Source organism: Amaranthus tricolor, chromosome 1 (genome assembly GCF_026212465.1).
Source record: "Amaranthus tricolor cultivar Red isolate AtriRed21 chromosome 1, ASM2621246v1, whole genome shotgun sequence".
NCBI lineage: Eukaryota > Viridiplantae > Streptophyta > Magnoliopsida > Caryophyllales > Amaranthaceae > Amaranthus > Amaranthus tricolor.
The window spans coordinates 6,777,445-6,802,462 of NC_080047.1; the positions used below are offsets into that span (position 1 = coordinate 6,777,445).

Sequence of the window (25,018 nt, forward strand, 5' to 3'; positions counted from 1 at the left end):
ACTTCACCAAACAATCAGTTGATAAAATATAACTGCTACAAAAACTATAGCAACTAATAAAATTCAAAGACACTAAATTATTTAAAACCTCAACATAAGACAGTATATTGATAGATCTGCTATTAGCAATTTATGAACACACGTATCCTCACCGTCTCACACGTGTCTACGACCTCCATTATTATGCCTATATAAATAACTTCACTTCACATTTAACACTAGTTGACTAGTATATATAAATATATATAGACACAAATACATAATACAACCTTCTAAGTTCTAACCGATTTTAGAGATACAAATATATGGAAGGGAGGTTATCTAGTGGTGGAGGGTGCTGCACTGCTAAGTACACCAGCATCTACCCTTATCATGGCCCTACAACTCAAACCTATCACAAGTACCACAACATCGATAATATCATGCTCCGTTTCCGGCCCATCGCCCCTAAACCGGCTGTCGGTGGTAGTGTGCCCACAACACCTACTAAAAACGATACCGTTTTAAAGAGAAAAAAGCAAATCCCTGAAAACACCGAGAGAAAGCACACTAACAAAAGAGGAAGGAAATCATCACGCGTGCGTTCTCTTGATGATCATCATAAATCATTCAACGGTTATAAAGTAACGCTTCCGTTGTTACCCGAAGCACCTGATCTAAGCCCTAAATATAATAATAATAAAATGAAAACCAACACCGTGGGCCATGTTTTATCTATGCCAACGTGGCTTAGTTTCGGATCGTCTGATCATTCATCCGTGGAATCAACGGTGATAGTAGAAGGGGTGACAGGCACGTGGATGGATGGGAACGGACTTGGTTGTACAGACGAGGAGAGGAAGGTGAGGTTGGATGACGACACGTGTCCTGGGTTTATATCCGACGGTTGGAATCGAGTGTGCTGGACAAACAAAGCGTAAAGAAGAATTGTAGCAGGAAAAGAAGAGAGAGAAGTGGTGGTGAAGATAGAGATGAGAGAGAAAGTAAAGTTGCCGGCGGGGAATTTATTCCCTGCATTTACGTGCAGGGTAAAGGTGAAGTATGGGAAACAAATGTTGATTGTGCCTTGTGATGTGTGGAGGATGGACGGTGGAGGTTTTGCATGGCGATTGGATATTAATACTGCTTTAAGTTTAGGATTAGGGCGCTAATTACTAATTAGAGAGCTTAATATGAATTTTACTCCAGCTTTGCAATTTTTTTTAGTTCTGAACTGTAAATTTGGTTTTTTTTTTATTTTTTTTTTCTTATCAAGGTAAGCTGAATGAAGGAAATAAATATGTGAGATTTGATCTTAAAATCCTTTTAGGAAGATGTAGTCACTCTATTTTATCAATTTGTACTTGCTCTATTTTATCAATTTGTTTTAATTTGTTTCTGCAAAATAAAAAAACAAATTGAAACGGGAAGAGCAATAAGGACTACTAAGTACTCTACAATGCTATTTGTATATTAGTGTAGTAGTATAATTTTGTGGTACAATACAAGTATTGTGATTTGTGATTGTAAAGTTAATTTGTATTTTGAGGATTTGTAGAATTAATTAATTAGTGAAGTGAAATGTAAAAAGTTGTTTAATTTCTCTATTAGAATTTAATTTTAACGAAATGGACACTTGTATTAGCAAGTAACACGGCCATGTCTTCCTGACCTAAAATACTTATCCACTTTGATCACCCAATAATCTCTCACTCCTTTCTCTTTGACAAAACCATAAGATTGATGACTAAATGTGCACCAAATAGAAGTTACATTGCCTGGCTCCTGTACACAGCTGCCAATTGGCACCCTAACTTTTTCACAAACATGCCAGAACAGAATTTGGAAATAATTACCAATTGTTTAAATTGAGTATTTTCATTGATAAATAAAAATTAATATATTAGATTCATGTTGATGTATAAAATATTATTATTTTTTATATTTTCTAATAAAGTGTATTTATAATAGATATTAAGATTCGAATTATACTTTAAACTATACAAATAGTTAAATATAATTAATATTTTGAAACATAGGAAGTACTAATTAAGAGTTTGATGCAAATAGAAGTATCAAATTACTACTTCCGTTGTCCCTTTTATGACTTTACGACTAAAAGTGATATGTTTTGATAGAAAATGTTACTTTTTGTAGTAAATTCAAAATTAAACGTCATGAATTTAAAAGAAAGAATAAATATATGCATAAGAGTTTAATTAAGAAAATCTAAAAACACATTCCATCAAATTAGATAATGTAACAAATTAAGTAGAACGGATAAAAATTACTAAAAAAATATTAAAATTGCGATAGGTCAAAAGGGGACGCCACAAGTTTGTCTCCAATTTTTGCTAAACGGCGATGAGTACGACATAGTGACAAGCGGACAACCCAATTTAGCGACAATCCTTGAAAGACTCCTAATCATCACCCAATATTAAACATGTACTTAACACTTGTTTTTTTTTTTTTTTTTTGTTTAGAAATAGTGACGATCCAAGATCATCACCCCAGTTGGCAACAACTTGGGGCCGTAGCCAAGTAGTTGACTACTTAATACTTATTTGTTGATAACACTATATATGTTGATGTGATTTAGAAAAACATTGTATATTGATTCATATATATTTTATATATAAAATTATGATTTAAATTTCCATAAAAAAAGTTGTAGCAAAGTTATAGCCATCCATATTAGTAATACACTACTATACTCCTCTCTCCCTTATATAGAAATATTTTCTCACATATTCAAACTTATATTATTTAATTTGCATAAAACTTTTATTTAGAATTGTCCTCTTATTTTTAGGCTTTTTTGAAAATTTTCACTCTTTTTAATGTCGACTATCCTACTTATTATTTGTACAAATCAAAGGACATAGAGATTGATTCTTAGAACTTGCTAGTTGTTATGCACGAGTATTTCAATAATTCTTTCTAAGATTTTCTTTCCAAATAAAGATAGGCACGTCTAAGTTAAAATACCTACTCTTTTTATTTTATTGAACAACATAAAGATGTTGATGTTCTAGTCTAGTTTATTGGGTCTACCCAAACTGGACAAGATCTGATCTAGAGCTAACCCCAAGCGAAATGGACACAATCAAAAGTGAGCCAACCGGAGATCCATACGATTGATTGTTTTGATAGGTTTAATAGTAGGTTTGTTTTAAGAAAAAATTACCGTGAATAATACAACTTTTTGTTAATTTCCTTATAATAATATCAACTACTGATTAAATATCAACTATTGATTAACCATGAATAATACCAGTTTAGCTGGGTATTTTCCTTGAATTATATCAACTTTAGTTTATTAACTAATTTACCAATTTTTTTGTCTTATAATCACCTATAGTTCAATTTTTAACATGTTAGAGATTTTTTAGGAAAACGACCCTTTAAATTGGTATTGTTCTTTCTTTGTTAATCAAAAGTTAGTATTATTATAGGAAAATAAGCAAAAAATTGTATTATTTCTGATAATTTTTCCTTATTTTAAAGCGCAATGGTTAAAAATATAGGGATAACACATTTATACTCTGGCATTTTAAAAAGTTAATAATACTGATTTTATTTTATTTTCAGATTTTGTTTCATAAGAGTATTTTAGGTCAAGACTTAAGAGAGGCACAATGACCTAATTTAAATTTTTTAATGGAGGCAAGCAATCCAAACCTTGGACCTAATATACCCAATATCTAATCTAATGTTAACTACCACTCCCTTTATACCCTCTTATTTTGTGATCACTTTTCATTTTAAATTGTTTCACTAATAGTACACTCATTTTTTTTTGCAATTATTCCATTTATATTCTTTTAATCTCATCTACAAACTTATACTTTCTATATCTTAGTTACTTATTTTTGTCTTCCACTTGTTTTATTAATCATTCTTTAACTCAATTCTGATTTTTACTAAATGTCACTCATTTGGCACTAAGTGTAACATAAAAGGGACAGATGGAGCACTAGATCAAGACTTCATTGGTAAAGTTTGTGACAATGATGTAAAATATTGTTGTTAATTGCATTTCATAAAAGTACATTAGATGATTCATAATTAAGGATATTAAATAGAAAAACAAATTGTAGAAGTTAATTTTTTTTATCTTGTCTTCTTTTTTTATAAAAATAAAATAATAAACAGTACTAGAAAGAGTCCAATTAAATTCCAACATGCTTGCCAAACAATCTTGGATGGGACCAATTATATCCAATTAACTTGGACTTAGATGTTCTTATTAGTGATTTATAGTAGTCAATGGTAGCCAAGTCATTGATAAAGAACTTTGATTATTGATTAGTGTTGATGATAGAGGGTCCTTGAAGATTTGTGGCACAAAGATATTGGACTCTATAGATCATGCTAGAAATTTTACTAGTTAAAAAGAGACTAGCCGAATATTAATTAGTCTGTGTGTTTCATGAAAATTCTTTTTTAAGCATAAATTTAGTGGTTTTAATGACTGCAGCAAAAAGAGAAATATGTGAATGCGATAAAAATATACTTTAAATGTGTAAAGGTGAATTAAAAAAAAATGTATCAATTCTCTTGGAACTAAAGGAAACTCTTGAAATTGAGCGAATATATGTTTATTTTATTCTTAAAGTCTTAAAATACGAAATCTCGAATTATATTTAATAGTTCCTTAAACATTGGATGAAGCATTTTTTACATTCGATTGTATTTGTACAGTTTCTCCTCATATTTAATAATAGGTAAAGTTTCTCCTCTCTTAATCTTTATACAGCCCCATCATACAAGCAACTAAAACCAGAAGAGATTGCTAAGTATTAACACAACCTATAATAAACCAACAACTCACACCAATATGCTGTTGTGACAAAAGCATTGTAAGTTGTAACTAATAGACCTGGGAAAACGGTTGGTCGGTCGGGTTTTGGGTCAGATCAATTTCGGTCGGGTCATTTTCGGGTCGGGTCAGTTTCGGATCAGGTCAGTTTCAGGTCGGATCACTCTGGGTTTCGGGTAGGTTCGGATTGACCCAACGGGTTACCATAAAACATTAGAATATCCAATCGACTAATTCAACATAAAAAAAAATCATTAAAATGTCTTAAAAAAATCATTAGAGAAATTACATGTACGATTTTCAAAAAATAGTTGGTATGTCAGGTTCATTTAAGTGCAAGAAAAATAGGGGAATTAATACTTATTTTGAAAGACTCGTAAGATACGCGCTTTATAAAAGTTATTTTGTTTATTATAATTGTAACGTTACATAAAAATGACGTTAAAATTATCTTCACAATTTTCATGTTGGAAAGATATACAACTAACTAAGTACTTATTTCGTCTTATAAGATACGCGTTTTATAATTTAGGGTAGCGACATTCGTTTTTTGAAAAGCTCATTCAAACGTGCGAAACGTTCGTATAGATTATATTGATTTGCTTACTGAAATGTAGAAGAATTAAAAACTCATTTGACTGATTTAACAAGATACATGTATTCAATTAAGATGATTATAACGTCCTGTTTTTAAAGAAAAATAATTACGATGGCTAAAAAGACGTTAAATACGTGTTTTTTGAGATCTATTGATGAGTTTTAGAGTTCAAGTGATATACTCAATATGTTGAGATACTTTGAAAACTAAAATTTTATTTGAAATGAATTCTAACATTGAAATTACTCTAAAAATTGATATTAAATCTGTCAAAACGGGTCGGTTTTCGGTCGGGTAATTATCGGGTCGATCATGTTTCGGATTAAGTCGCTTTCAGGTCGGTCGGATTCGGGTTTTGTCGGGTCGGGTCCCGGGTTCATTTTCGGGTCGGATCAAATTTTCCCAGGTCTACTAATCAATTATAACTCTACTCAAACAAACTAACAAACTTCCATCATTGTTCAAGATATATCCTCGGTGGGCATTGATAAAAATCGTAAACTCTTTCTATTGTGTCGTCACGTTTTTATAAACTTTTGCCCTCTGGTTCTTTCTCTCTAAAATAAAACCGATTCTAATTAATCATCACCTTTTTTCATTAGCTTTCCCATTTTACCCCTCCCCTTTAAAATTCTCTTAAAACTCTCTAAAAAGCACTAAATTTACGATCTAACATACCCCTTTAGCCCTTTAGCCCTTTAGCCCTAGCAACAGTCCAATCAAAAGGTTGTTCCATGAAATGTGGGAGTCTATCCCTGATAATCACTATACCTATCCCCATGTTAATTGAACTCGACGAACTATGCTTGGTCATAGGATCATCAATGTGAGTATGCACTTGTTCTAAGGTGCTAGATCTCTAGGCTTGACTCTCGACAGCACGGAAATGACCAGTACACCTCTCTCATGAGGGCCGTCAGTAACTAGTTTTCAGACAATAAACCCCTAAAGAAATCATTGCTTCTACCGTGATTACCGGTAATGATCTCTATGATTAAAAAAATTCATAATAAATTAAACAAATCAAATATACAATGCTCATAATTAAACAATAGATGTTAATTAATTAAACAATAATATTAAACTAATTAATAAATAAACAACAATAACAAATAATAATTAAGCTAACTAATTGATTATCAAATAAAAAACAAAAAAGAAAGAAAAATTTGAAAAGTCGCACAAAATATGCAACTTAACTTAGGTCAAGTTGCACAAAACGTGCGACTAGACATAGATCAAGTCAACTTGTCGCTTTTCCAATTTTTATTTGAAAAAAAAAATTAGGTTAGAAATCACATCTAAACGTAGTTTGCATAGTCAAATTTGTGTATTCAAAGCTTATAATTCCAAGAAGTTGATGTTTGAGTGTACATCTAGTGATTTTTACAGAGGGAGTTTTGAAGAGAAAAGGGGGACGAAAAAGGTAGCGATGCAATGACAAGCAGTTAAAGTTATAGTAGATTGCAGCGTGGTATTTCATTACTGCTTTAGTGGCATGTAGCACATCACAAACCCAGAACCCTTCTGGTAAATTTAAAGCTTTTCTTTTCCAGACTTCTAAAAGCATCAACATTCTGAGCAAATTACGATTAGAGTTGAGCATACTGGTAGATGAACACTTCAATTTAGATATGGACATTTGCATCTAAGAACGAAATCGAACATAAATATAGTGCAACAAAATACAAACCACCATCAAAAAATCCACAAAAGGAAGAGCGCAAAACCAAATTGTTGGAAGGCTGAGCTGCCAACACTCAACAGCATGAATCCGTACTTGCACAGCAGAAACAAATAGAGAGGTTAATGGAATCCATGAAAATAAGGGAGAGACAAAAAACAAATAAAAGTACTCCATCTCTCGTACAACATCAACAACCATAACTATTTAATCAACCATCAATAAAAACTTCATCAACGCTGTCGATTACACCTATCGAGTGAACACATAGTCTAAATAAACTCTAACTCAGCTATTTGTACTCAGTTGCAATCAGGGAAGAATTTCAAGGTATATCATAAAGTTCATACCACTCCTTTTGTCCCCATGAGATTGATACAATGGCCAATAACTCAAAGATTAAGAAAGTGGGGGAGACATTAATATTATGTGGATTGGATTAGAAGGCAGAAAAGTTTTTAAAAATATGTGAATAAGAACAGTGGAACATGATTCGCCACTTAATTTGCCTTTTGAATTCGTGATTCGCTTAAATTGACCCTAAAATAGCCCAAAACTTACCGTAATTCGCTTTTTTTAATTTGCGATTCGCAAGGAGATTAGTGAATCATGTGACAGTTAATAAGAATTAAAGAAAAGTTGGTACAGTACCAAAATGAAAACATTGCAAAGTCAAAACGGACGGGGCAAAATAGAATTGTTGGCAAACTTATAGGGTCAGATCGAGTATACCACAAGTGACAAGTCATTTCCATACCTTTTCCTCTTCAATGGTTGATTGGTGTATGAGCAGCTCATTTTGATGAAAGGATGATAATTTGTATACAATAGTTAAGTTGCTACATATCACAAGTCATGACCCATGACCATGAGTATTCCCTTTGGCTTTGGCTGTGAATTTGCTTATATTCTTAATCCGTCTAGGTCTATCTTAGTGATGTTGCTACATTTTCATTTCGAGAAGTAATCCCTCTTCTTACGTTATTTCTCATCCACATCTTATCTTCCTCTCAAATCTCGATACCATCTACACAATTCAATTTTTGTTTTATCATTACCAAACCAAACAACATTTTGTGTGCTACGTCGAGCAAACTCAATGGAGCAGATTAGTAACTCAAACCATAACATTTGTTTATGGTTGTGACTTGTGACAATGGAGACTTTCCAGCAAACTACAACACTGAGACGGTGACACCCCATAAATTTATCGTATATTCCTGCCAATTCTCCCACTTTTTGGCAGCAGGCCATCCTTGGCCATATCAGTAAGCACATTCAAAACTGCATCCATGTTGCCATTTTTATGGTTAACCTCAACAAGAATCTTGGCAAGCTCTGCTTCATTAAGCTTACAGCTTCTCAACACATTATTCAAGATTTCCTCCAGCTCCTTGTTCATTTCTCCTCTATAAAGAGCTTTGATCAAAGCAATGATTGTTAAAGCATGAGGACTTAGACCACAACGCATCATCTCTTCATACAAATTATACGCCCTTTGCAAATTCCCACGCTTAGCATGACCATGAATGATTACATTATACACTGCTTCGGATGGTTTGTGATCTCTCCTAAGCATTGATTCAAAGACTTTATCGGCTTCCTTCATCAAACCCTTCATGCAAAATCCCTTCAAAAGAGCCACACCACTCCTAAATTCAATGCCACCACAACTCTGTATCAGTGCATCATAGGTGATGTCAGAAGGGACAGAATCGTCATAAAACATCTTCAGCAAAAGCTGTTTTGCTTCCCTACTCCTAGCTTGTTTATTAAGACCATTAATCAACACACTATATGTGACCACATCAGGAAGGAGACCCTTCTGTATCATCTCGTCGTGAAGGCAGAACGCCTGTCGTATATCCCCTTCTGCACAATGTGCATTTATCAGCGTAGTATATGTAATTTCATCTGGTCGCAAACCTAAATTTAACATATCCCTGAAAAGAGCACAGGCTTCAGCAAGTTGATTTTGCTCACAAAGTCCCTTGATTAGAGATGAATATGTAATAGCATCTGGTGTAATGCCCTTCTCAACCATCTCACTTTTTATCCAAAACGCCTGATCCAGTTCTAAATTCTTGCAGAAACCAGATATAAGTGTACTATAACTCACAACATCAGGAACCAACCCTCTCTCCTCCATATCCTGAACTACACTCAAAGCTTCCTTCATCCTACCCGAAACACAATGTCCATTGATAAGGGCATTGTAAGTCACAATAGAAGGTTCAAATCCACTTGCAATCATCTGGTTCAACAAACGATATGCTTCCTTCATCAAACCTTGCTGAGAAAACCCATCAATCAAGGTCGTATATGTCTTCCCATTAGGCCGAAGCCCTCTAGAGTGCATTTGATCCACGAATTCCATCGCACGATTCAGATTACCCACTTTGCACATACAATTAATGAGAGAAGTATAGGTAACAACATTTGGGGACAAGCCACTCTTAACCATCTCAGAATGCAAAACAAGTGCCTGATGAAAATTACCTACTTTACAATACCCATTAACAAGAGTATTATAAGTAACCTCATCAGGTTTGAAACCCCGTGCACACATATCATCAACCACCTCATTAGCTTCCTTCATCTTCCCCTCACAACACAACCCATTAATCATAATATTATAAGTAATCAAATTTGGCTGCAAACGCTTCGATTTAAGAGTTTTAAACAACCCAATTGCTTGGTTAGATTTACCGAATTTAAATTGAGCGTCAATTAGAGTATTATAAGATACAACATTAGGCAAACAACCATTTTTTTCCATCTCCAAAAACAAGTTCACAGCTTTATCCAGATGGCCCGCCCCTGAAAACCCTCTTATCAAAATATTGTAAGTAAAGACATTAGGAGAAATCCCAACCTGCCTCATCTCATCAAACAACTTTACAGCAAGTTTCAAAGAAGAATCAATAGAAGGATTAGTACGTACAAGTGCATGAAGAATAGAGTTATACGACAAAACCCCAGGCATAAAACCGTCTAATTTAGCAAAACGAAGAGTATTAAGAGCTTTATCAACCATATTAAGATAAGAGTAAGATTTTACCATCAAATCAAAAACGTCAGACGAATTTGAATCAAACGAATGAAAAGATTGCTTAAGATAATCAAAGAGTAATCTCCCAGACATATCATCATCAGAAACTTCTCGGGCAAGTTCCTGCGCTAGGGATAATGCCGATTTGAAGAGTTTGAACTTGGTCAGTATGTGAAGAGCATAGCATTTGCTTCGTGGGTCTAAAATTCTGGAATTAGAAGACTCGAGTGCCCAATCGAGAAATTTTAGGGTTAGGGTTTTGTCGAATTGAGATTTAAGTAAAAGAAAACATGACGATTCTGGGTTGAATTCAGGGAGTAAAGAAGATAATTGGTCAGGATATAGCTGTAGATAAGTTATGGCTTTTTCGGCTAAAAAGAAATTGCGGGAAGAAGTAGAAGAACTGAAGGAATGAAAATGGTAAGAACATTTGCGTCGCAGCATTTTTTTCCAGAATATGGCTACAGTATACTGTGAGTTTGAGTGTTTGTTGATCACTGGTATAGCTTTCTTGGAGGTTTCACCGCCATTAGAGTTGACCTTACAAATGGGTGGCCCGTTTGGGTATAATATGTAAAGCCTTGAAGAGTTTAAGGGGGTAATAAAAAATAAAATCTCACTTTTTATTTGTTGCTATTTTTGTATAATAAAAATTATAATATAATACTTTAATTGAAAATTTTAAATTAGTCCTATATAAAACTTTGTCAAATGAAGTTTTTTTCAAAGTATTCAAATAACCTTAATTAAATTATGTTATGATTTTAAGTATTAAATGTAAGTTTAAAAATTATATATTATTACTTTATGTAGCAAAGCATCTTCTATAATATAAACTATTTTATTTTATCAAATTTAAAGAGTTTTAACATTAAGATATGCTATTAGTTATTACAACTTTACAATAGCAATTTATAACTGAAATATGACTTTTATTTGTTTATCATGAAAAGTATATTTTTAATGTTTTATTACAAAGTTATAAAAAGTATAGTTATATTTGTGTATACGTTGTCATAATTAACAAAATATCGTTTAATAGTTTGAGAATTATAAATTGTTTTGGTAATAAAACGTGAAAGTGCAAGACTATAGATATCAAGATGTTTGTAGATTATGTTTGGTGTATGGACAGAAAATACGATGAGTGTAGATTTTGAATCAGTTTCGGTAAATAATATGTAAGCTTGGAATACAAATGAATGATGCATCAAGTATTTATAACAATAGAATGAAGATTAGTTACTAGATTAATGGGTAATCATGGATATGCAGGTTGGTAGTGATAGGTGATGGTGTGGAGTGGGCGGTTAAGTTCAGGGAGTTAAGGTTTTAGGAAAATTATGTAAGTTACATGATAATTCAATATTGCAAAAGGGAAGTCATAAAGGTCCTTTGACTATAAGTCAAGGTCAGCAGAAAGTTAAAGGATATAAAAGTAATATTACTATAATAATTAATTAAATACATAAACAATTAAATGTTACCCTAATAGAAGCCAAATTCTAAAAATTTAGTTCCAATGATTTATACTTTTAACTTTACCATGAAAATATACATCGCATATATAGGATTATGTATATAATTTTGTGAACGTGTCTATTTATGTGTGTTTGTATTCTAATGCTAGCTTTTGAAAATGTATCGTTTATTATCTAATCCAATACTTCCAATTTCTGTTTATTGTGTGTGGCTCTTATTTAACCAAAAGTAACGTAATTTTGTTATTATATTGACTATTGAAATTAGATTATCAAGAATTTAAAATTTTAATAATGATAGAGATAGTGAAAAGTTTGCAATTTTATGCCAAAATCATAAAAATACAAGAAATACAATCGTAAACGCCTTGAAAAAAGGAAAATGTTATCATCATGAATGATGATGAATAATAAAAAAATCATATAGGATCAAATAAAAAGGATTTTAAAATGAGAAGGGTGAGAAGGATTTTTGTTTGATATTGTTTGGTTACTATATATACAAAAAATGATACTATGTTATAAATTAAGAACATTTTAAAAATTATTTTTTAGTTACCTTTTTGTGTAACATAGTTTCTTTTACAATTATGAGTTTTTGGCTCAATCGTGACTATAAATTTTTTTTATTTTAGTAAAATCAAGGCTGTAGAGTCCTTCTTACCCTTCTCATTTTCAACCCCTTCTCAATAGATCCCTTCCTATATAAGAATAGTACTTCCTCCATTCTTGAATACTTTTGCTACATTATGGTTATAGACACTATTCATCATTCAAGCTTATTTATATGTTGCGGCTAATGTATAAGAAAAAATATAATTAAGAGGAATTTCGTTTAGAAAGACTAATCGCATACTTTCATAATATTAACTTTTTGTAATTTTTAGATGTGTAAAGTTCAATATACAAAATGATCAAAATAACAGATTGAGTTCCATAAAAATTCAAATGTAGCAAGTATAATGGAAAGAAATTATGTATAAATTGTAAGAGTACTATAAATATAACACTTCTGCATTATTATTGAGAGTTTCTACTATTCTTTTTATATTCTTCGTAATTCTTAACAAATTAGTTTGTATTGAGTGGTTTTGACAATTTTTTACATTTTGTTTACCCACTTATTTTTTCTAAAAAATTCCACTTATTTTTTTTATATTTACATCATAAAGGAAAAAATTACCTAGAATAATCCAATATTTTTATGATTTTTCTACAATAATCGCAACTATTGATTAACCATAAATAATCTTTACTCTATGGGTATTTGCCTAGAGTAAACTTTAAGTTTTCGGATAACCTAATATAGTAGGTAAATTACCAAAAAGTAAACAGAAAATTAATATAAACTTTTAGAAAAATTTTGAAAATTTACATAAAAAAATCTTCAAAAATTTTAATATTTTTTGATTATTTTAATTTTTTTTTTAAAAATAAAACTTATTATAACAGGTCATCCGATTATCCAAGTTTTCTTAAGGAAATACCCAAAAAAATTAAAATTATTTATAATTAATCAATTAATGAGATTATGATAAAAAATCATAAAAAATGTTGAATTATCCTAGCTAATTTTTCGTTTAAAAAATTATTTTTTCCTATGTACATGTGGACACATGGTCTTGTGGATTGTAGATATGGTCCCGGGCCTTATCCATAATCCAGCATTCATACACAAAAAAATATCCTGAAGAATTTTCGTACAAAAGAACTCCATGGATTCCGCAAAGGAGGATTTCCGGTATCAAGCGTGATTTCAATGTTGATGGATATACGACATTAGAGACGAACACAAAGTTCTTGATTCGCGCTACACCAGTATCCGATTCCCATTCAAGAAGCAATTGACGATGATAATGGCGGTTACACCTTCTACTGGAAAAACTATCTTCTCTTATGGAAGAAGAGACACCAAAATGCATCAATTTCATCCTTCTTACACTTATTACTTTTCATCTCTGGCATCATCAAGCCAGAAATTTCCATTCTCCTCGCCATACGAATACAAATTTAGAATTTTCTCCTCAGTTAACCTAATTTTAAATTATGGAATTTCATCCGGTAGAGATTTTTATCGCTGTAATTTTAAAGGAATCAAAGTTTTAAAGAAATCTTTATCAGATGAAGATGATCAGTGTGCAGCATTAGAGGAGGATGATCGTAGTAGTGGAGGCGGCGGAGGCGATGATGGAGGAACTCTAGAATTAGTTGATGAGGTAAACCCTAGGAAGGGAATATTGGCATCTGCTTTACAAGGATTTACTCTTCCACAAACTGAAGGCACTTCTGCAATTATCTCTGCTTGTGTTGTTGGACTTTTTACTGGATCTAGCGTCGTCCTTTTCAATTACGTGGTTGGTAAATCCTATTCCTAACCCTCATTTTACATTCATAAAAATTGTTGGATATGCTGTGCATGTCGAGAACGTTATATTTAATTTAATATACAATGTCATGTGTTTGTTGTAATAAAAATTAAAGCTAATATGGACTTTGATCATACAAAACAACATGTGGTTACCCAATATAATTTACTGGCTAGTTTTAGGTTGGATGTAAGCAACTTTACTTACACAAACATCATAGGTTGTGTAAATGGTTTACTGAGTATTAATAATGGAAGAACCAGAAATTTTCGGCCCAATCTCAATAAGGGAAGATGAATGCTGATAGTACTACTAGTGAAAATGCTAAAGCGTTTGGCTTTAGCAGTTTACTATCATATGACATATGACATATGACATATCTTGTTGTCAATTCACAATTCAATTTGTTGCTAAGAATGTCAGCTATAAAAAGTGGGCAGCAATCTTGCCCCCTTGAACCATAATATGGAGCTTAACAATACTAAAATAATTTGAGAGCTTTAATTTATATTTTAGATGTCCACATTGCTTATAATAACTAGCCATAAATGACTGTAAATGTTTTTCTGTAAAACCTTATAGGTGCATGAATTTCGTGATTTCTTTTGGGATGGGGTATTATATCGAGGTGCATCATGGTTAAGAGAAGAGCCTCTTGAAGAGACATGGAAGAGGACTATTTTTGTGCCGGTTTGTGGTGGTATTCTGGTGTCCGTATTGAATCTTATTCGAGATGGTCTGGATACCCCTGATCGAGGAGAGTTTGTTTTCATTCCTCAAATAAAGGCAGTGCTTCAGCAATTCCTCAAGTCCCTGGCTGCTTGTGTTACCCTTGGAACTGGAAATTCTTTAGGGCCTGAAGGTCCCAGTGTTGAGATTGGTTCTTCCATCGGCAAAGGCATTGCATCTCTGTCTGCTAAGAGTACTGGAAAAAAGGTTCCTCTTGTTGCTGCAGGATCAGCTGCTGGGATTGCTTCTGGTTGGAACTCTTCAACTATAGATTGTAATGCACTTACCTATAGTATATCACATTCTTTGCATGAATAGGATTCGCTCCTTATGTTCATACTGTTCTTCTGATAAATTTGTTTTTAAATTTCTGCACTTTTTTCTGCTTATGTCTTATTATACTTATTAGAGTAGAGATCAATGTCACATAATTCCCTAACTTATTATATATATGCTTTTCTAGCTTATTTCAATGACCTACGGCATTTCAACTTTTCATTTATGCTCTTGACTGGTAGAAGTTCTGTTTTGTCAGGATTCAATGCTGCTGTTGCTGGATGCTTTTTTGCTGTGGAGTCTGTTTTATGGCCATCACCTGATTCAGCTGTGTCACTTACAAATACAACCTCAATGGTCATACTCAGTGCTGTCATAGCTTCTGTATTATCTGAGGTTGGTCTCGGTGCTCAACCAGCCTTCAAGGTTCCTAGTTATGATTTCCGCTCTGCAAGTGGTAAGTTGATAGTCCCCTATCTCTCACAAACACAAACATTATTATTACTTACTATTGTACGTTGTGGTGGATTTGCATTAACTTCTTAAGACCTAGCTACTGATATTCTGGGCATATTGCTGCAAGCATGAATTTATGCCATATTTTCAATTTCCTATAATTTAGACTATTTTATGGATTTTACATCATAACCCAGGCCACTGACCATCTTGTGGAGACCCTAACAATTGTTTTTAAAAATGTTATCACTTGTAGTCTTTATGAAATGTCTTTCCCGTCCTTTACTGGTTTGGGTCTTGGGGAAAGATTTTGTACATGTAGACCTCTTTTTTCTGCTATTAGACTTTAATAGTCAAACTTTCTATTGAATCTCTGTATTTCAAATTTATGGTTTTGAGCTTCATTTGGTTAGTTATTTTGGATTTTCAGAGCTCCCACTGTATCTTTTGCTGGGACTTCTATGTGGCTTGGTTTCTTTGGCCTTGACTAGATGTACTACTTTCATGCTAAATGAGGTTGATGAAATTAAGAAAGCTGGTCGAGTACCAAAGGTTGTTTTACCAGTAACCGGGGGCCTAGCAGTTGGGCTCATGGCTTTGGCATATCCAGAAATTCTTTACTGGGGTTTCCAGAATGTTGATATCTTATTGGAATCTCGACCATTTGTGAAAGGCCTGTCAGCTAACCTATTGGTACAACTTGTGGGTGTTAAAATTATTGCTACTTCCTTTTGTCGAGCCTCTGGATTAGTTGGGGGATATTATGCTCCCTCACTTTTTATAGGTGCTGCCACAGGAATGGCATATGGCAAACTTATTGCTTTGGCAGTTTCTGAATTTCGTCCAATCCAGTTTTCCTTCATTGAAGTGGCATCACCACAAGCATATGGCCTGGTATCAATCATTCTTTGTTTCATTTTATCTCCATAAAGACAAGTCGTTGTCCAGTGCTGGTAAAACCTTTGGTTTTGATAACTTAGCCAGTTTGATTTCAGTTTATAATGGGGGTGTGACTTAAAAGAAATTGCTTTGACTTACACATAGTACGCAGTTTTATAGACATTTACACTAGTATTCAAAGTTGTCTGTGATTGTAGACTTGAATTTGCAGATTTTTTTGCTGGTGACCTGTCATAAGGGTTTCAAATTCCTTTATGTAGTGTTTGGGAACAAGTATTTCATTTCAAATTATGGATTTCAATTATGAAATCATAAATGAAGAATTTGAGAATGACAAGGTTTGGGTAGTCATTCTCAAATTCTAAACTTTTATTACTTTAAATACAATTGTGGAATTTGATCCAAATTCAAATTTGAAAATTTTTTATTTGCCAAACAAAAAATTTGAGCCAATTCTAAATTTCCAAATGAAATCATCGCTCCCAAACATGGCATTAAGGGCATTTCCGATGGTGGGAATATACCTACAATCCCATCTTATGATTTTTTTTTGTGTGATACATATATAAAATTCGTGTGAAAACTCTCTTTGCCTGGTTTGAAGTGAAAGTTTTATTTTAACTTTCTCATCCCATAAGTTTCTGCTCACCTGTGGGATGGATCATCCAATTTTTTTTGAATTTTGATCATTTGGTAAGCAAAATGCTCAGCATTGGGATTGCTCTTATGATTAGTGTCACAAGTGGAAGGATCATGATATTTTTCCAATTTGGAACACTAGCACTCTGAATGTAATTCTACAAAGAGGAACTTGCAAGGTTATTGTCATTACTTCTAGTTAGTCTTATCTTTTTAACAATATTTTACCTGATTTGATTAACTTCACTTTTTGTTGAAACTGGAGTGCACTTGTAAATTGACAATGGTCTGTATGTTGTGTGTAGTTATATTATTTTTTTATCATTATTTTATTGAAGTATTTATTTCTAAACTGTGGATTCTTGTATGCCACAAAAGGGAAAAATAAACAACAAACATCTAAGTTGAAAATAAACAACAAACATTTGCAGTTCACAAATCACAATACTGCTATTCAAAAATATTTCATATAATTTGTTTATGAAAGGTGTTCCTATGTGAGTCCAAGTACTAGTTCTTTTACTGACTGGACACTAGTTCAATGGGAGGTTTAGCTATTTGCGAGAATCTTTATTTGTCATGTTTCATTTATGATCCTTCCTTGATGTGATCAAGAATTAGTATGGTCGACCTAAGAACTAATGCTAGTCTTCTGCAAGTTTGCATCAGTGTGACTGTTTTTCCTCCTGTCTATGGATTGCACAGGTTGGCATGGCTGCTACTCTTGCAGGAGTTTGCCAAGTACCTCTAACATCAGTGCTGCTTCTTTTTGAGCTGACTCAGGACTATCGGATTGTCATACCGCTTTTAGCAGCTGTTGGCATGTCTTCATGGATTACATCTCCAAGGATAAAAAGATCAGATTCAGGGAATCTAAAGAAAATTAAAGAAAGTTCTCTGGAGATTCAACCAAGTAAAGCATCAAAAATTAACACTGCCTCACGTTCTTCTGGTTTGTCATACTCTTTAAAGGAATCAAAGACAGATAATATCTGTGAAATCGAGAGATCAAGTTGTTTTGAAGATTCTGACGTGGAGACTGAGGAAGTTGAAAGTAGAATCTTAGTTTCGCAGGCTATGAGGACAAGCTTTGCAGCTGTCTCAAGGAGCACACCGTTAATGGAAGCGGTGACTCTCATGCTTGCAGAGAAGCAGGATTATGCTGTAATTGTTGATAAAGGTGATCATTTGATCGGTATACTGTCCTTAGATGACATTCTAGAGTTCAGTGGATATGCACAAACTAAGAAAATAAAACCTGAGGTATTGGTTCTTGTCTTGTCTTATTCCCTTTTTGTATGTGATACTTATAAAGTAGAATGACATTTCCATACTTCTTTTTCTTCTATCATTGAATGAGAGGTTTTATTCTTTTAGTTAGATGTTTAGGCAGCACAAAGCAAGACTCTTGTGTCATGATATACATTTCTCCAGCTACTATAGTAGCTTACCAGCTTATCAGAAATGTTTTTCTGACCTTTTAGTGTTGGATGAGACTATCAGCCCAAAGGGTTCTTCTGATGAATTTTTGGTTCAGAACCTATTGTAAATGAAAATGATGGATTGTTGAAGATTCCTGTTGATAGTGGAGGACACCAATGTGGCGTTTTGTTCCTATGATTTGTGATGTCTATAAATAACTACATAAATATAAAATCAATGCTATGATGTGGAGGGCATCATTTTCCTTCTTCTGGAGGTTGTTGAACTCTGAATTTGATATAGAAAAGTGCCATCAGTAGGAGCTCTGAGTACCATTTCATTTGCATATTCCTTGCTAGTTTAGGTTTTGAAATGTCAATTGTCATGGTGGGGAATTTAAATTTAAAGTGGTGAGCAAGTGTATTTACGAGGAAAATTCTGAAGGGCACTGCTTTGAAAATGTAGTTAAATTTCCTCCAGAGGAGTTTTGTATGTAGTACTATCTTTGCTCTTCGTTTAAGTGTATGACTGATCTTCCCTGTTACAGGAGTTGGTAGTGGAAGATATATGCTCTCATAATGATAAATGTGAGGTTTTGTGGACAGCAACTCCAAACATGGATCTTCTATCAGCTGAAATAATAATGATCAAACATAGATTGAGCCAGCTGCCTGTTGTTTCTGAGCTTGGGCAGGGATTCAGAGGAAAACCCGTTGGTGTTATAGACATGCAGTGTATCAAGCTAGCTTGCAGGTAAATCTATGTGTCTGCTCTCTTAGACATGCAAGTGCATTACAGAAGGTACTAGATGAGCTTGAAAAATGGCTTTTAAGTGAATTGATTAAGGCATAAAACTCTATCATCTATCCCAGTATAAGATATTTTGTGAACTTTATGAGCCATTAAGGTTTTATTAGTAAACTAAGTAGTTTTTGCATGTCACTAGACTTTCCATGCTTGGTTTAGTGAAGGCGTTCCCTCAAATTTCCATTATACCCTTACGAAGACATTTTGACGCTGTGTTGAGCAAACAACATGAAAAATATCATAAAATGGCTTAATAAATCCTCAGTTTTCTGCAATCTGCTATGTACTTATGATACTTTTTTATGAATTCTAACTGAAAAGATACACAATGTTAACTACCCTGCGTTCGAGGGTTATACTTAATTTCCACCATGGTACAGCACTTTAGGGCTGCTTGCATTTCTTCCATCTATACATGGTAAACAACTCTTGGTAATTTTTGACTCTTTCTGTTTGTTATGCAGAGCTGTCGCCGCCACACAATATCTGAATGAGAATCCTGGATCAAAAAGTGATCGCCTCGTATAGAGGGCAGTCTGCACTGGGTTTATACTACATCTTTCTGGTTAACTAAAACTGGAAAATGACTAATGACCTTAACCTGAGTATGGAAGCTAATGACATGAGTGATATGTCCTTGCTCCTGTAGAATGCAATTGTTGAATGCTGCTCCTGTAGAACGCAATTGTTGATTGTGCAGTGTTTTGGATGTGGTAAGGGACAAAGTTTCATTTCATTTCAAATTATACGTCGAAATGAAGAGTGACGTTAGGACTGTTTGGATTAATTCTATGCTGGAGTTTCGATTTGGCATAGTCTGATGTTCAATATCGGCTGGTGGCTGGAATTCAAAACTCATGCTTGAATCCCAATGAGACAGGATTGTACACAATAGATCGATTATAGCTATGTTCATACTTCATAGTCCATTTTTTATTCCAAGATTGTTATAGGCTAGAATTATAAAACTTATATTACTACTAATAAAAGTATAATCAAAGATAAATACTTGATGAATATAGCTTTAAATTTCATTATTTTATATTAGAACTACTTTGATTTGTTCCGTATTCAGCAAACATGTTACAAATACAATCTCAGTAAAAAGAGAATTAAAACTTACTAAAAAAGTACAGTAGGTGATGAAATTCCAATATAATTAAACTTAAGTATAATAAATTGCATTGCATTGCCTTTCAAATTCCCTAGCAGGAGAATAATGTAAAGTAGCTAGTAACAAATCAATTGGGGTAGCGAAAGCTAGGCATAAAAAAGAACTTCATCATGCCAAGATTGCAATGAATGCCGTTATGTTCGCCACAAGCAAAGTAATGAGGCTGCCATTTTGTGATCTTGTACTCGAACCCTTTGCCTCCGCCTTGGTTGGTGTTTGCTAGGCGCGTGGCTCTGCTTAAGTCGCAGTTTAAGTAGCTCATGAAGTCTGGCAGTAAATATACACTGTGTCCTGGTCCTTGGTTTACTGGTGCTGCGTATCTAAACACTGCTCGTATACGCCATTTTATAGGTTAGTTAAGCATCAAAATAAAAAGTTATGCAAGAATGTATGCATTGTCAGTTTGATGAATATCGTCAGTGTATCAAAAAAGAGTATCATTTGTTTGGATGTTATTATTCAAAAAAAAAAAAAAGTCGAACACGAATTCAAAATACTAGTAAGGGATAGCTCATATACACATATGCATGTGGGTTGTACTAACTCGGATCATGACCTAAATAAATCTGGTCTAGACAAGTGGCTCTTCTCTAGGCAGACCTTACTAATAACAAGGAAACTATTGAACAAAACAAAGATACAATGTGATATGAATAACGTTATGTATGTATGTATATACGTACCTAATTTATCATTGATGTAAAATGGTCCATTTCTGAGAGCCCAATCAGTGTAATTGAAGCCAAAATTCCAATTGGCAGAACCTCCAACGACAATCTTATTTGATTTACGACTAAGAGTTTTATTTTTGTGAGTGAAAGGGCAATCTCCACCGTGACTAAGATTGTAACTACTTGGAGCCTGAGGCCACCCACCTTGTCTTTGCCCTTGACCTTGACCCTGATCCCCACCCCTACTCCAACCCCATCCCCATCCCCATCCCCAACCCCAACGTTGTTTGGTCGACTTGGTTAGTTCCTTGTCGGCCATGCACGTATCAAAGAATGAAAATCCTAATAATGCAAGTATTATAACACACATTAATGATGAAGTGTTTATAGTATAAGCCATGGTAATTAGTTGTAAAATGTATTTAGTGATGTATGGGGTTATTACCAATTACAATGACAATTCCTTTCCTATGTTGGGGTTTATATAGGGGGATGTCCGATTTGTATCTGCCGTTTTGTCAAAAAAATGCAACGGTTGGACTATGTAAGTGAAGAGGGAATTGACCTAATTAAAGTAAAGAAATATGATATTTACTCTATAAATTCAACTCTTATATTACATTTTGTTTAGTGGGTTGGTACTAAATATGAACTAATTAGACCTCCTTAATTCATAGTTTAATAAGTAGTAATCCTTACATTGGAAATTCTATATTGATTGACTTTAAAATCAATTACAACAAAAATAAAATTTGACATAATTTTAACGAATTATTGCCGTTTACTAAAAATTAATTGTTAATCTTTGTCTCAAAATAATTTTAAGAAATTATTTGCTATTTTTAAATATTTTATCTCCAATGTTATTAAGAAAAATCAATAGTGTATATCTCGTATTAAAAGGGGGTGAATCAAAAATACTAGCATAAGGTGGGCTGAATAATGTGATTTCTACATGTCTACATTACTCACTCAGATGCTATTTTTGGTGTTATATATGTCACACAATGCAATAATAATAGTAATAATAGTAGGATTTTAATCAAATTACTTGAGTCATGACTTATACATGGTAAATTTCTTTTTTCATATTACAATAATCAAGGCTTTAATTACTTAATTATAATGATATAATTTTAAAAACTAATTGAATTAGAGGCCAAAAGAATGAGTCTGTTCACAAATTAATATTATTTTTTAATACTTTGTTAAAAGCTTGTAATACTTTGTAAAAAAGCATATGAATAAGTTGCTAAAGTTAATTAGTTTTACAATAAATTTTTGAATTTTAAGAAATTTATTTAAGAGGTACTCACTCATTTTAAAGCTAATTTGCGGTAAGTAATTAATTATGAATGTTAAAAAAATAAGAATTCCTCTTTTCCTCTAGCCTCGACTTTCAAATTCATCACAAATAAACTCAGTAGAATTTAAGAGTACAAGAGTAAACAACAAAGTAACAAACAAATGACAACATAGTGAGTGCAATTCAAATCAATTCACTAAGCCAATCTTTACTAAAATATCATATTTTTCTAATAATTATATTGTTAAATTGAGCTAATTAGTCAGATTATTAGTGAATATGTATGACATTTAAAGCTTTAATTTTTTTATATAAAATTTCGTTTCTAAGAAAATCAATTTGTTCATTCCTCAGCCTTATAAAAAATTACTAAGTATTGTAGAGGGTAAGCTAGTCATCATAATATTTGGTGCATGCGCACAAAATGAAGCTTTTCCAATAGTTCTCAAGTGGAATTTATATGTGAAATGAAGCTCAAGTTTTTTTTGTTTAACAACCCACTAATTAAATGTTGACTTTATTTTCTTCATTTTAGTAGAAATTAGCAAACTCCTCTTCACTTACAAAGTCCAATGGTTGCCTATTACAATTAGGCAATACAACTTTTCAATCTTTGTCTCTACTTCTATGCTATTGATATGCATAACCATGATTTTTGTGTAAACCTCATCAAGGGGAGGAAAACATCATTCATCACAATTTGTAACACCTTAAACACCAACTAGTTTAACTATTAACTAGTGCGGTTTTCCACGTTAATCGTTAAATCTGTGTTTAAAGATATTAGTTGAAAATTAGTTGAAAATTAGTTAAAAATAGTTATTCATGTTACATCAAAAATATATATAATCGATATACTATGTCATAAGTTTTGATTTATTTTTGTGTTGGATACGTAGTATTATCGAATAATATTTTTAGAAAAATAGATTTTGATGGAATATATAGTGTATATAGAGCTGTTCAAAACAAACCCGACCCGAAAATCCGACCCGGAATCGAAAATTATCCGACCCGAAAAAATGGAAGTTTTTTAGGTTTACCGAACCGCAATTACCCGAACCGATACTTCACTCGAACCGTTTGATAACCGAAAAGGGCAAAATCGAACTCGAACTGCAACCGAATTTTATAACCGACATATAAACCTTAACCGATGTTACCCGAACTGAACAGTGATCGATCCGAGTCAAATCCGACCCAAATTATGCACGTAACCGAATGTAACCTGACTAAAACCGATTAAGATCGAACTGTTTTTAACCCGAACTGATACAAACCCGATCGATTATTAATCGAACTGTTTTTAACCCGAACTGATACAAACCCGAACCGATTGTAAATCGAACTGTTATAAATCCGAATCAAATTTTCACCTAATTTTAGCAAATTAAGTCCAATTTCAATTTTCTAATAATACGGAAAAAGGAAGAACACAAGTTCTATACAGAAGAGATTGCATACAGAATATATATATATATATATATATATATATATATATATATATATATATATATATATATATATATATATATATATATATATATATATATATATATATATATATATATATATATATATATATATAAACTAATTGAAATAAATTGATCTGCCTAATATTAGGGCTGGCAAAAGCTGACCCGACCTGCTAACCTGATCTGAAACCGATTCGAAATTAGCGGGTTTGGGTTTAGATTTTTGACCCAATTAATTACATGGGTCAACCCGATCTGATCTGTTTATTAAATAGGTTAGGTTCAGGTTGAATATTTAAACCCGAAAAAAACCTGTTTAACCCATTTATTAAATTTAAGACGGATCAACATTTGCCAAATACTTCATAAAACTAAGATAATACCAATTACCATGTATTGAGGGATTTGTCAGCTGAAGATGACTTTCAATAAGAAAGGAAGTTGTTAGTGGAATTTGTCAGCTGAAGATGACTTTCAATAACAAAGGAAGTTGTCCCACATCGGCAATGAAAGATACTAATAAAAGAAAAATCTTTTAAATCACTTCCACATATCTCATACCAACTTACGCAGTCACGCCGTGAGCACAAATCGAACTATTCTTTTGCCTTTTACTAAAGAATACCGTGTGCTCGCTGCATTAAGTGGCATACGTTTATTTTTGGAGGAAGCCTTTAATTAAGGTTAAATGGGTCAAATGACCTGAAATATATGAATTTAATGACCTAAAAAAAAAAGTAGGTTAAATTGGTCATTAGCAGGTTGATCTGATCTGCTACAGATCAGGTCGGGGTTTCAATTTTTGACCCATTAATTAAATGGGTCAGGTTCAGGTTAATGGTTTATTGACCCATTTTTATATGATCCGAACCTGAAAATGACCCAACCCGACCTGTTTGACACCCCTATCTGTTATATCTGATAAAACAATCGGTAATTATTTTTTGTAAGTAAATGAGCATACATCAATTAAAAACCTGACTATTAACTTATTTCGATATTGACCCGATCAATAGTTATCCGTAACCGATAACTACTCGAAAAATAAAGCTCGAACCCGATCTGTACCCGAAAAAACCGAACCAATTAGTAATCGATGACAACCCGAGACCGATTGACACTCGACACGAACTTCAACCGACAACGAACTGATGCTAACCCGATAGCTTGAATAACCG

The 25,018-nt window shown here is 33.0% G+C and overlaps 4 protein-coding genes and 1 non-coding gene across 7 annotated transcripts; 3 read left to right on the forward strand and 2 right to left on the reverse strand.

Annotated features, from left to right (window-relative positions):
• The first annotated feature begins 256 nt into the window (after positions 1-256).
• Positions 257-1,185, forward strand: LOC130812944 (uncharacterized). The gene has a single exon (XM_057678603.1). The coding sequence runs from the start codon at positions 306-308 to the stop codon at positions 918-920; it is 615 nt and encodes a 204-aa protein (XP_057534586.1). The 5' UTR covers positions 257-305; the 3' UTR covers positions 921-1,185.
• Positions 1,186-5,150: 3,965 nt separating this feature from the next.
• On the reverse strand, positions 5,151-10,717 carry LOC130812953 (pentatricopeptide repeat-containing protein At5g39710). 2 transcript variants are annotated; one of them, XR_009042147.1, is made up of 2 exons: positions 7,844-10,717; positions 5,151-7,181 (listed from the first exon to the last, which is right to left on the reverse strand). XR_009042147.1 is itself a non-coding variant. In XM_057678614.1 (1 exon), exon 1 carries the CDS (start codon positions 10,580-10,582, stop codon positions 8,294-8,296), a length of 2,289 nt encoding a protein of 762 aa, XP_057534597.1. In that variant the 5' UTR covers positions 10,583-10,717; the 3' UTR covers positions 7,644-8,293. The 2 variants fall into 2 exon arrangements, 1 of the variants encoding a protein (XP_057534597.1); XM_057678614.1 differs by lacking the exon at positions 5,151-7,181 and having other exon boundaries at positions 7,644-10,717.
• Positions 10,718-13,267: 2,550 nt separating this feature from the next.
• On the forward strand, positions 13,268-20,220 carry LOC130812965 (chloride channel protein CLC-e). Of its 2 annotated transcripts, none has more exons than XR_009042149.1 (7): positions 13,268-13,973; positions 14,568-14,964; positions 15,250-15,447; positions 15,877-16,340; positions 17,691-18,248; positions 19,013-19,160; positions 19,679-20,220. XR_009042149.1 is itself a non-coding variant. In XM_057678629.1 (7 exons), exons 1-7 carry the CDS (start codon positions 13,470-13,472, stop codon positions 19,740-19,742), a joined length of 2,391 nt encoding a protein of 796 aa, XP_057534612.1. In that variant the 5' UTR covers positions 13,269-13,469; the 3' UTR covers positions 19,743-20,220. The 2 variants fall into 2 exon arrangements, 1 of the variants encoding a protein (XP_057534612.1); XM_057678629.1 differs by having other exon boundaries at positions 13,269-13,973; positions 18,955-19,160.
• Positions 20,221-20,229: 9 nt separating this feature from the next.
• On the reverse strand, positions 20,230-21,378 carry LOC130819568 (uncharacterized). Its single transcript, XM_057685330.1, has 2 exons — positions 21,072-21,378; positions 20,230-20,715 (listed from the first exon to the last, which is right to left on the reverse strand). The coding sequence occupies exons 1-2, from the start codon at positions 21,376-21,378 to the stop codon at positions 20,456-20,458; spliced, it is 567 nt and encodes a 188-aa protein (XP_057541313.1). The 3' UTR covers positions 20,230-20,455.
• Positions 21,379-24,411: 3,033 nt separating this feature from the next.
• On the forward strand, positions 24,412-24,527 carry LOC130801364 (U5 spliceosomal RNA). Its single transcript, XR_009039576.1, has one exon. It is a non-coding gene; the product is annotated as a U5 spliceosomal RNA (small nuclear RNA).
• Positions 24,528-25,018: the final 491 nt, after the last annotated feature.

What these genes read in the sequence shown, in the direction of transcription:
- LOC130812944 (XM_057678603.1), top strand. Translation starts at nt 306, where the DNA reads ATGGAAGGGAGGTTATCTAGTGGTGGAGGGTGCTGCACTGCTAAGTAC.
- LOC130812953 (XM_057678614.1), bottom strand. Translation starts at nt 10,582, where the DNA reads ATGCTGCGACGCAAATGTTCTTACCATTTTCATTCCTTCAGTTCTTCT.
- LOC130812965 (XM_057678629.1), top strand. Translation starts at nt 13,470, where the DNA reads ATGATAATGGCGGTTACACCTTCTACTGGAAAAACTATCTTCTCTTAT. An exon ending in TGATTTCCGCTCTGCAAGTG is followed by an intron (nt 15,448 to 15,876) that starts GTAAGTTGATAG and finishes TTGGATTTTCAG; the next exon opens with AGCTCCCACTGTATCTTTTG. An exon ending in CTAAGAAAATAAAACCTGAG is followed by an intron (nt 18,249 to 18,954) that starts GTATTGGTTCTT and finishes TCCCTGTTACAG; the next exon opens with GAGTTGGTAGTGGAAGATAT.
- LOC130819568 (XM_057685330.1), bottom strand. Translation starts at nt 21,378, where the DNA reads ATGGCCGACAAGGAACTAACCAAGTCGACCAAACAACGTTGGGGTTGG. An exon ending in TTACATCAATGATAAATTAG is followed by an intron (nt 20,716 to 21,071) that starts GTACGTATATAC and finishes GTATACGAGCAG; the next exon opens with TGTTTAGATACGCAGCACCA.